This window comes from Schistocerca piceifrons, chromosome 9 (genome assembly GCF_021461385.2).
Source record: "Schistocerca piceifrons isolate TAMUIC-IGC-003096 chromosome 9, iqSchPice1.1, whole genome shotgun sequence".
In the NCBI taxonomy this organism is placed as follows: Eukaryota; Metazoa; Arthropoda; class Insecta; order Orthoptera; family Acrididae; genus Schistocerca; species Schistocerca piceifrons.
In genome coordinates this window covers 163,499,061-163,511,140 of record NC_060146.1, presented here as the reverse complement: position 1 = coordinate 163,511,140, position 12,080 = coordinate 163,499,061, and the positions used below count along the sequence as shown (strand labels likewise).

The window sequence follows — 12,080 nt, the reverse complement described above, 5'->3', positions numbered from 1 at the left end:
TACACTGTCACTCGAGGAGGAACTGGTAAATAAATGCAGAAATACAACTAACCCGGTGCCACAGGCAACATCCAGAATTCTTTGGCAGCCATTCTTCCTCAAGAGCCCGACCAGGAAGTTGCGGTAATTCTGCGTGCGGGAGTTCTTGTCTCCAATGAATGCCTCCCAGACGCGTGCTGCTCTGCCGTCGGCATACTGGTCTTGGACTCCTTCGGCAGCGGCACCTGCCGACCGCATGTGGAATACGTTGTCCATTTCTATAAGGAGAAACAGTGATTACTCACAATAAATACATTGCACGCCAGGCATCTGAGAGCTTTGCGACTGTTACAGCACAACCACCAGTTGGCCACTGCGTATGTGCGGAGAGGTACTGTTCAGTGCTAATACACCTGGCTGCCTTGAGTTTGCCCCGTGTGTGCATTGTGTGGGTTTTTCCTTGTTTGTATTTGGAATCTGGCAGAGTAACGGAATTAGTAAGTCCACAAAAACAATACTAAATGTAAAACAATTATACACATTGATGGTTTTGATGAAGCTGTTGTCAGCAGAATTGTTTGCAACATTTATCTGACAGAAAAACGAGTGCCTACAATGGAAGGAATTAAAGAAGCTATACACTTTCAAGTTATAATTTAGTTATTAATGAAATTAGATCTCCACTGAGTGGGGGAGGGATTGGGTGAGGGTTGGGGCGGGGGGGGGGGGGGGGGGGGTGGAGAAGCAGTCTCATCTTGTTAGAGAGAAGTGACATCTGAGAAAAAAGAATTGGGTATATTAACCAATTAAAAACAAAAAAATCAGGGAGAAAACAGGAGCCATTGTTTAATTGTTTACATTAATGAAATTTTCATTTTATCATCATGAGTAGGAAATCATGGAATGATAATAAAATTCAGTCTCCTCAAAAGGTATCAAAGGGACAACACCCAATAATAACTCATGCAGATGGTGAAACTTTCTTTATCCCTAATGCACTTGTCATGTGGAAGTCAAACGAAGCAATGGGAGATTATCACTACCACATGAACCAACTAAATTATGAAGAGTGGTTGACAAGAACAAGTGATGCTCAATTTAAAGCCTACCTCTGTAGTAATTTTCAACAATGCTCAATATCACAAGGTTAAAATAAACAAAGCCCCAATGTCTAATTCTACCAAACAAAATATCAGAAAGTGGCTGACAAAGGAACATATCCCATTCTCAGATGGCATGCAGACACCTATTCTGTATGAGCTTATTTGAGAACCAAGCCAAGGACCGTCAAGTATTTCATCAGTAAGATGCTAGTAACTGCTGGACACATTGCTTTATGCCTTCCTCCTCACCACCTGGAATTAAATCCAATAGTGAATATTTGGTCTGTTGTGATAGATTGGGTAGCTTCTATGAAACTGCTTTCTTTGCAGTTTAACATCTGTGAGACATTTGAGTGAGGAGAAATTTAATTCAAGACTGAAGATTGGATTCCCACATGAAAACAGATTTTTAAAATTGAATGAGAAAACATGCAGCAAGAAATCTCTTTCTGCGATGAAAGAGATAAAATAATAATACGTTTAGGTGGTGTAAATAGTGACAGCAAAAATGATTACGGCGATTCTCCCTCTGAAGATGGCAGAGGACTGGAAGGAGAAACAGAGCTGCCTGATAGTGACTGAAGGTGTGTACTCGCAGAGTTAATGTTTTCCACATTCAGCACACCCACACCTGTGCTATACTCCGCAGCCATTCTCTCCATGATGTCACCCATGCTGTCAGATATCTGGCACAGAGCGTGCCTGTGATTGTTACCAATAACTGAACCGTGACAGTACGGCACTCCTTCAAGCACTACGCCTACGTGAAGCTCCAAGGTGTAGGCAGATAACGAAGCTGTCACTCTGCCCACTCCACCCCCCCCACCTCCCATTCCCTCCTCCAATTAATTACGCACCAGTTGTTGAAACTCTAACATTTAAATTTCAACCTTTCACAATCGAAACAAAATATGTGGCACAAACACAAAAGGGTGGAGGCACCAAACACAGGAGAAGTTGCTGTGAAGCGAGGTGGCGCAGCCGTCGAGTCACCATACATGCATGGGGGGGGGGGGGGGGGGGCTGGGTAGCTTCAGTCGGGCTCTCCTTCCTCGCTAAACCTGCATGTGTATGCAGCAAACTACTGTAGGACTTGCTTCCCACAGTAACACACATTAGGGTTTCTTCTGTTCCGTTTCACGTATGGAGTGGAGGAAGAATGATATCTAAATGTTTCGCTACATGCTGTAAACTAGTCCATACTTCTCTTTGCACTAGCTACAGGGCTGTAAGGACTGCAGTATATTTTTAGGTTCCTCACTTAAATCTGGTTCTGTAAACTTTGAAAGCATGCTTTCATGTAATATGTGCAGTCTTATCTTCATGTGTCTGCCAGTCCAGCTTTTCCACCTCACCCGTGAGGCTCTCCACCAACGCAAATAAACCTGTGACCAGTTCTTCTGCCCTTCTTTGTCTGCATCAGTTATTCCCAACTGGACCTATTCAGTAAAATGTATGTGGTAACTCGAACAGAATGACCTCCTCAGTGCCAACTAGCACACATTCTGAAAAAAAAGGTCAAAACAAAATATTTCAGCTGTTTAAATTTCCAATTGTTATTTGAAAAAAAATTTTGATGACATTCAGCCAGTCATGCAATACGTTTTAAAAGAGTAAACTGCCATCTGACTGTGTATTATTACATTTACCTTTCATACTATTCAGATTTCAGCTTTTATGTCATTATCACATACAATGCTAAAAGTTGTTAGACCATACACACGCACACACACACACACACACACACATATACACACACACACACACACACACACACACACACACACACACACACACACAGTTAAATGGTGATTTACTCTTTTAAAACGTTGTTATTTTGTTTGGGCAACCAGTTTCACTGCTACAGCACACCATCTTAAGCCCCCCCCCCTCCCCCTTCCCCAACTCACATGTACAAAGAATCCCACCTCTAGTCCAGTCAAAATATGTGCCAGCAATCTTGTCAAGTAGGGAAATGATCGAAGGGATCATTGTGTTGTGAAGAAGTCTATGGATACCAGTCACTGAATGTTGGCCCCTATTTTGACTGGACTAGAGGTGGGATTCTTCCTAAATGTCGGTCAGGGGCCCCAAAGTTGGTGTAACGTAGAGTTGAAACTGGTTGCTCAAATAAAGTAACTGGAAATTTAGACTGCTGAGGGTTTTTTGGTTCAACATTTTATACTGAACGGCTGAGGTCCCATAACCATCTGTATAAAGAGGACTTACAGAGACATTCCAAAAACATCAACTGTGCGAAACCCGACCAGCCCTTTTATCTTGTGACATCCCAAAGGCCATCGATTGAGGCAATATTGTTTACCTTCTGAGAAACATTTGACTCAGTATGACACAAGGCTTTATTAATGAAAGTATGGTCATTTGGGGTACTGAACAAACTTTGTGACCGAACTGAAAATTCCTCGGTAGGGAGAACACAGCAAGTTAACACACATGGAGAGTCATCGTCAAATGTAGAAGCAATTTTGAGCATGCACCAGAGGAGTGTGTTAGCACCCTTACTGTTTCTCTTGCATGTTACTGACCTGCCAGGCAATATTCATACACGTCAGACATTTTGCAGATCAAGCAGTTACCTGCAGTGAAGTACCACTGAAAAAAAAAGCTGCACAGATAGCCAGTCAGATCACAGTAAGATTTTAAAATGGTGAAAAACTTGCTTAAATGTTCAGAAATGTAAAATTGTGCACTTCACAAAATGAAGAGAAACTAATTATTTTATGAATATCAACAAGTCACAACGGAATTAGTCAACTCATACAAACACCTGTGTGTTTCAAATTGTAGAGATATGAAATGAATTATGACATGGGCCCAGTTGTAAGTAAACAGGTGTTAGACTTGGGGCCATTGGAAGGATACTGGGTGGTACACTAGATGTATACAAAGAGGTCACAGTTCACAGGTTTGTTTGACACACAACAGAGCACAATGGAGAAGCTAAAGAAACTGGACTGAATTCTTTGAGAGCAACCTTAGGTCAGTCAAATTGTGGGTGGGTGGGCAGAGTGGGGAGGGGGGGGGGGGGGGGGAGGGGAGGAAAGACTCTACGTACCTGACAATGTCTGTCCAGCTTTTTTCGGACAGTATTGTTTATAGGTAACGACAACAAACTAGTGACACTGTCTGCAAGGTAGTTAATTAATACACAATACAAAAAGTAATGCTCCCAACAGACTTTCTTGTGGTATGCCTGAGGATACTTTAACATTTGTCAGTGACACTGACCGAGAATACCTCAACGAAGTCACATATTTTGTCGGGTACCCAATATTATCATACTTTCATCAATAAGCATTGGTCTAACACTGAGGCAAACGATTTTCCGAAGAAAAGAAACACTGCATATACCCAAACCCCTCAGTCCACAACTTTCAGCAAGTCGTGTGGGAAATGACTGGGTTTGGCTAACTGATGTGTTAGGAATCAATGATGCTCAGCATGGAGGACATTTAAGCTCACAATACATTCTGAGACTACACAGAAACTGAATGTCAAAGATATTGACTGGGATCTTCATGGATCACTTTTGCTACCATTCTTGCAGATGTGTGCATTCTTCCAAATATTCAGAAAAGTTTCTTGTTAGAGGGGTCAACTGTACATTATGGTTAAATGAGTGGCTAGGAAGTCAAGTGTCAGAGAGGTCATCTCTAATAACCTTAATGTCAGTACAACATAAAGATTTAATCGTCCTCTTTTTCTTGCATAGTTCCATCTAATCATTGACCAAAAAAATACACAAGACACAGAAGTAGTCCCTTTAGGGTACTGATCATCAGCTTGCAGTTATTTAATGACCCAATGAGAAATGTAAATAGTTTAAATAAATACAATAGTTTTGGCAGAAACAATATATTCTTTGAAATAATTAGCACCAAATGTAGCATGGGTACCATATTCTCCAACTGTCAAGACCGAATTAGACTGCTGTCGCTCCATGACATTCAGCCTATTTCTTCCAGTGAATAGGCTACACCAATGGTCACTGATAAGAAGCCGATGGGTAAGCTGACAGCCTCTGTGCATGACTGCATCAATCACCTCGACGATACTGTTGCTTTGGGTTCTTTCACCAATTGATAATAGTAGGCCTAATGTCTCCCTGGCAGCTCACCAAAGCAAGAAAGGGGGCCAACCGAGGTGGCCTCTATAAGAGGGTCTGTGAACTGTACAGACACGTGAGCTCTGAAACTGCGCGCATCATGAGTGAAGGTACATCAAAGGGGTGTGGGTGCAGGAGGGAGCTAAGAAATGTTAATTCTACAGTGTATTTGTCACACATCAGCTGTAATACTGTGTCAGAAACAGTTCCAATATCATTCTCGCACTGTTTTGTAGCACAAGAATAGTGATGGCTACAAGAGAGAAGGAGGGTAACACGGTCTGACATCACAGAAGAGCACATAGAACAACACTCTGCCCCTAGCCTTCGAATTTAGAACCATGTTCATACTGACTTTCGTTGTTAAATTTTAAATTTTACCTGTTTAGTATTAACTCTTTTATTGTTGTTGTTGTTATGGTCTTCAGTCTTGAGACTGGTTTGATGCAGCTCTCCATGCTACTCCAACCTGTGCAAGCTTCCTCATCTCCCAGTACTTACTGCAACATACATCCTTCTGAATCTGATTAGTGTATTCATCTCTTGGTCTCCCTCTACGATTTTTACCCTCCACGCTGCCCTCCAATGCTAAATTTGTGATCCCCTAATGCCTCAGAACATGTCCTACCAACAGGTCCCTTCTTCTTGTCAAGTTGTGCCACAAACTTCTCTTCTCCCCAATTCTATTCAATACCTCCTCATTAGTTATATGATCTACCCATCTAATCTTCAGCATTCTTCTGTAGCACCACATTTCAAAAGCTTCTATTCTCTACTTGTCCAAACTATTTATCGTCCACGTTTCACTTCCATACATGGCTACACTCCATACAAGTACTTTCAGAAACGATTTCTTGACACTTAAATCTATACTCAATGTTAACAAATTTCTCTTCTTCAGAAACGCTTTCCTTGCCATTGCCAGTCTACATTTTATATCCTCTCTACTTCAAACATCATCAGTTATTTTGCTCCCCAAATAGCAAAACTCATTTACTACTTTAAGTGTCTCATTTCCTAATCTAATTCCCTCAGCATCACCCGACTTAATTCGACTACATTCCATTATCCTCGTTTGGCTTTTGTTGATGTTCATCTTATATCCTCCTTTCAAGACACTAAGACACTGTCCATTCCTTTCAACTGCTCTTCCAAGTCCTCTGATGTCTCTGACAGAATTACACTGTCATCGGAGAACCTCAAAGTTTTAATTTCTTCTCCATGGATTTTAATACCTACTCTGAATTTTTCTTTTGTTTCCTTTACTGCTTGCTCAATATACAGATTGAATAACATCGGGGAGAGGCTACAACCCTGTCTCGCAACTACTGCTTCCCTTTCATGTCCCTCGACTCTTATAAATGCCATCTGGTTTCTGTACAAATTGTAAATAGCTTTTCGTTCCCTGTATTTTACCACTGCCACCTTTAGATTTTGAAAAAGAGTATTCCAGTCAATATTGTCAAAAGCTTTCTCAAAGTCTACTCTTCTATTAAAATCTCTAATTTTCTCTTTTTTTATTTGCTTTGTTTTTTTGATCATTACTACTTTTATTATTATTATAGTAGCCCAGTGCTGAAACATAATCTATTCATGAATTTTATCGTGTACCAAGTGCTAAAAATCTTGTAGACACATTAACATTCATTCAAATAATTTAGAAATAAAGGAGACTATTCACAGGACAGTAGAAACATTGAATCATCGAAAGGCTAATCCTTGAACTAGCTTAAACACCAACTTCAAAACTAGCTCACACACACACACACACACACACACACACACACACACACACACACACACACACACACACTCCCTCTCCCTCTCTCTCTCTCTTACACGCGCGCACACACACACACACACACACACACACACACACACACACACAGGGTATAATTGCAGACATTTCTATTGGTGTCATATGTTGTTGGGTTGGTTGGTACTTCAAGTAGATGTAGCACAAGCAAGTTAGTAATGCTTATTTTACCATGGGCAGAAGCTCAGGTGTTGAAGTGTGGACACAAAACAGTCTATCTGGGACAGGTGTAGTCCATTTAGTGATGCAGTGTAGCTATGCATAAACCGGGTCATAAAGTTTGTAACATGTTTGTCAGACTATTGTTCAACGCAGAGAAATACAACCAACGCACAGATGTGTGCACATATTGAGCTAGCACATATAAAAATTGCTGCACTTTTACCTGTTACACTCTGTATATACATGTCTATTCATATGTGTTTATATTTTTATTTGTATTTTTATAAACCAGGTGGTCCACACAGCCAAAAAGGTTGGGAACCTCTATCCCAGAAGATTATACCATAGGATACAACTGAGTGAAAGCAAACAAGTAATCTTGTCTGCGGCTGAGCGTGACTACTGGAAAAACTGAGCCATTTATTAAATTATCCTTAACGTGTGGCTCCTCAGCATACTATCCACCTGGATATCCAGGACTTCACATTAGAGCCTCAGCCAGTGTGTGTCCCTTGATATCTACTTCTGTTGCCTTAAGTCAACTGTATTTCAGAGTCCTGAACATGGCTGTTAGCAGCAAATGCAAGTAAGTTTCCAATTAATAAAGTACACAGCCTGTCAGTTGCCAATTTTTATCTATTTTTACATTTGACCCACGTTTTGATACCATTTGTTAGTATCAGTTTCAGAAGAACCAGGAGTTACCTATTTTTTATTTTTATTTTTATTTTTTTCAAGTGGTGCCTTGCTCCCATCATGAATATAAAATTACTGTAATTCGTTAAAGGAAAATAAGAATTAGTACTCATATGACTTTAACTAAAAATTGTTACATCTGTCACCAGCTGAGGTGTTCGAGTCACATAAGGACAATGTGATTAAAATCCATTTAAACTATAAGATTAATAACAGGAACAGCTATCACACAGACAAATGCCAAACTAAGTACGAAGCATCTGAGTCCAGTGCTTAAGCGGACCAACACAGAGTGCACCACATGCTGCAAGCTCGTGCTGTAATACACACTCGAATAATTAATACTTAACTCTTCCTATGGTGACATACTGTCATAACGTGCAAAATAGTAATCTAAGGCGCAATAAAAATGAAACAGTGGAGCAGGAATTGAGTGAAACCAGATAAAATTAAGAGGAGTAAGAAGTACTTCATAATCTCTAACTGGACAGTCTCCCGTATTTTTTTCACAGTATACCGCAATAAGGGAAGAAACTGTATTAAAGTCAATTGTATTTGTCTGGAATAGCATAACAGCATAATCTGAACATTTGTGCAATTTGGGAGCATTCGTCTGACCAAGCTACAATTGACAGCATTTTTTTTACATACAAATAGCAATATTTTGCCAGTGAGAACCAGCCTGATTGATAGAACAGACCAATCTAACAATCATAACACTGACTCTGTAAAAATTCCTGCCCTCATTGGTGTACAAACATTCGTATCCATTTTCAAATCTGGACATGAAAATGTCATGTCTCTGTTTCGTCAAGACAATGTTTCAAAAAAAGATGTCTGTCTAAAGGTTTGAAATACTGATCAACTTCTCACAGTTTGGTGATTCTACCATACATGAGGTGAGGAAGCAAAGCGAATGTGCAGCTGCCATCTCTGAAATACTGAATAATTCCCAGCAGATGAATTGGCTTAGTTAGAATGTGACAGCTGATGAAACGTTTGTTATTTTCTGAGTGAGGTGTGGATTTCGTGTGTATATGTCAAAGAAATGCAGCAAGTATGGCATCAAGGTACAACAAATGGCTGGCCCATTTAGTTCATATGTTTTCAAAGCTTACATTTATACCAGAGACGACAGTGATGGCATTGGGCTAAATGAAGACGATAAGAATTTTTTTCAAAACCTCCTCAAGCAACACTGCGCTTATGCAAACCTACTGAGAGATCAAACAGAAATTTCACTGGAGATAACTGGTTTTCATGCATGGACTGGCGGAAGAACTGAGAAAAAGATTTCTGACATTTGTTGAAACCATGAAAAACAAAAATCAAACTGTCATTCTGCCTAATTCAAGTCTGATAAATCTAATCCAACAGGATCAGTTCTCTATGGTTTCACAAATGAGTTATCTGTTACTTTGTTGTCTGTTGTTCCCAAGAAGAACAAAGCAGTTATTCTGACAGCTTCTAAGCACCACAGCGAAGTGATGGATTCTAACAAGAGGAAGTCAGAAATTATCTCCTATTATACCAAGATAAAAGATCGGCTAGACCCTCTGGATGTAAGAGACTGTCATTAGCTCTTTTTTACACACTTATAAACATTAAGTAAACAGTTTCATACTCTATTTGTGCTACTGACAAAACCCTCTCATGAAAAGGATAAGATTCATCTAAACATTGGTCCACTCTCTAATAGAACCACACATTACAAGACAGCTCACCATTCCCAATCTGCCCCAAGATATCAACGACCTCATACGGCAAGAAATCTATGATGAGAAATCTATTGCTGGAGGAGATGGTGAAGTATCATGCAATGAATTTGAGAAGAGGAAGACCTGCCCTGAGTGTCCATCTTCCAAAGACTGAAAGAAAATCCAATATGTCTGGAATGCAATGGGAGAACGTGAACCACATGTCCTATCAGAAATGAACAAACACTGGTTTTTACAAACAGTTACAAGTTCTTATAAACAGCTACAATATAAGTCTTCAATAACAATGAAGCACAATATTTGTCTAATAACCTCAGTTAATTTTGAATGAATAAAACTTAATAATACTCTATTTGATGTTTCATGTGAAAAGAACAAAAATAGTACCCTAAACACATTAATAAAATATTAAAAATGATAAATCTAAAAAAAAAATGTGGTGGAGGAAGAATGAGGTTTCCAGACTGGATGTTTCTAATTATGTACTATCGACCTATGTTTCTGTTTAAGGGTTAATAACTGCCTAACAGTTTGAAAATGTGGAGGAGGAAAAATCAGGTCTCCCAGACTGGATGTTTCTAATTAAGTACTATCGACCTATGTTTCTGTTTAAGGGTTAATAACTGCCTAAAAATATTCACGCAGAGTGAATGCAGTCAGGCCAAGTTTACCAAGCGCAATACAGTGGATGAGAGATTTAATAATTGTCCAAAAATATTCATACAGACTGAATCCACATTTCCTATATGACAGGGGACCAACCGTTCAAATCCTTGACCAAATTTAGGTTCCCCATGATTCCCCTTCATCGCTTGACGCTGGGATGGTTCCTTTGAAAATCTACTCAAGCGTTAAAAGCTTAACAGATTAGATTAGATTAGATTAGATTAATACTAGTTCCATGGATCATGAATATGATATTTCGTAATGATGTGGAACGAGTCGAATTTTCTAATACATGACATAATTAGGTTAATTTAACAACATACTTAAGTTAATATAACAACTTTATTTTTTTGTGTTTTTTGTTTTTCTTTATTTTTTATTTTATTTTTTTTCTTCTTTTTTTCTTAATTTATATCTAAAAATTCCTCTATGGAGTAGAAAGAGTTGTCATTCAGAAATTCTTTTAATTTATTCTTAAATACTTGTTGGTTATCTGTCAGACTTTTGATACTATTTGGTAAGTGACCGAAGACTTTAGTGCCAGTATAATTCACCCCTTTCTGTGCCAAAGTTAGATTTAATCTTGAATAGTGAAGATCATCCTTTCTCCTAGTATTGTAGTTATGCACACTGCTATTACTTTTCAATTGGGTTTGGTTGTTAATAACAAATTTCATAAGAGAGTATATATACTGAGAAGCTACTGTGAATATCCCTAGATCCTTAAATAAATGTCTGCAGGATGATCTTGGGAGGACTCCAGCTATTATTCTGATTACACGCTTTTGTGCAATAAATACTTTATTCCTCAGTGATGAATTCTCCCAAAATATGATGCCATATGAAAGCAATGAGTGAAAATAGGCGTAGTAAGCTAATTTACTAAGATGTTTATCACCAAAATTTGCAATGACCCTTATTGCATAAGTAGCTGAACTCAAACGTTTCAGCAGATCATCAATGTGTTTCTTCCAATTTAATCTCTCATCAATGGACACACCTAAAAATTTGGAATATTCTACCTTAGCTATATGCTTCTGATTAAGGTCTATATTTATTAATGGCGTCATACCATTCCCTGTACGGAACTGTATGTACTGTGTCTTATCAAAATTCAGTGAGAGTCCGTTTACAAGGAACCACTTAGTAATTTTCTGAAAGACAGTATTGACAATTTCATCAGTTAATTCTTGTTTGTCAGGTGTGATTACTATACTTGTATCATCAGCAAAGAGAACTAACTTTGCCTCTTCATGAATATAGAATGGCAAGTCATTAATATATAATAAGAACAACAAAGGACCCAAGACTGACCCTTGTGGAACCCCATTCTTGATAGTTCCCCAGTTTGAGGAATGTGCTGATCTTTGCATGTTATGAGAACTACTTATTTCAACTTTCTGCCCTCTTCCAGTTAGGTACGAATTAAACCATTTGTGCACTGTCCCACTCATGCCACAATACTTGAGCTTGTCTAGCAGAATTTCATGATTTACGCAATCAAAAGCCTTTGAGAGATCACAAAAAATCCCAATGGGTGGTGTTCGGTTATTCAGATCATTCAAAATTTGACTGGTGAAAGCATATATGGCATTTTCTGTTGAAAAACCTTTCTGGAAACCAAACTGACATTTTGTTAGTACTTCATTTTTACAGATATGTGAAGCTACTCTTGAATACATTACTTTCTCAAAAATTTTGGATAAAGCTGTTAGAAGGGAGATTGGACGGTAATTGTTGACATCAGATCTATCCCCCTTTTTATGCAAAGGTATAACAATACCATATTTCAGTCTATCAGGGAAAATGCCCTG

General features: G+C 38.8%; 1 protein-coding gene across 1 annotated transcript in view; it reads right to left on the bottom strand.

The window, feature by feature from the left end:
- The window catches only part of LOC124716802 (glycine N-methyltransferase-like), a 38,012-nt gene extending 37,757 nt beyond the window's left edge, over nucleotides 1-255 (bottom strand). The window contains exon 1 of the mRNA XM_047243351.1: nucleotides 63-255. Coding sequence (XP_047099307.1) covers nucleotides 63-255 — 193 coding nt within the window. The remainder of the gene's footprint in view (nucleotides 1-62) is intronic.
- Between the last annotated feature and the right edge of the window lie 11,825 nt (nucleotides 256-12,080).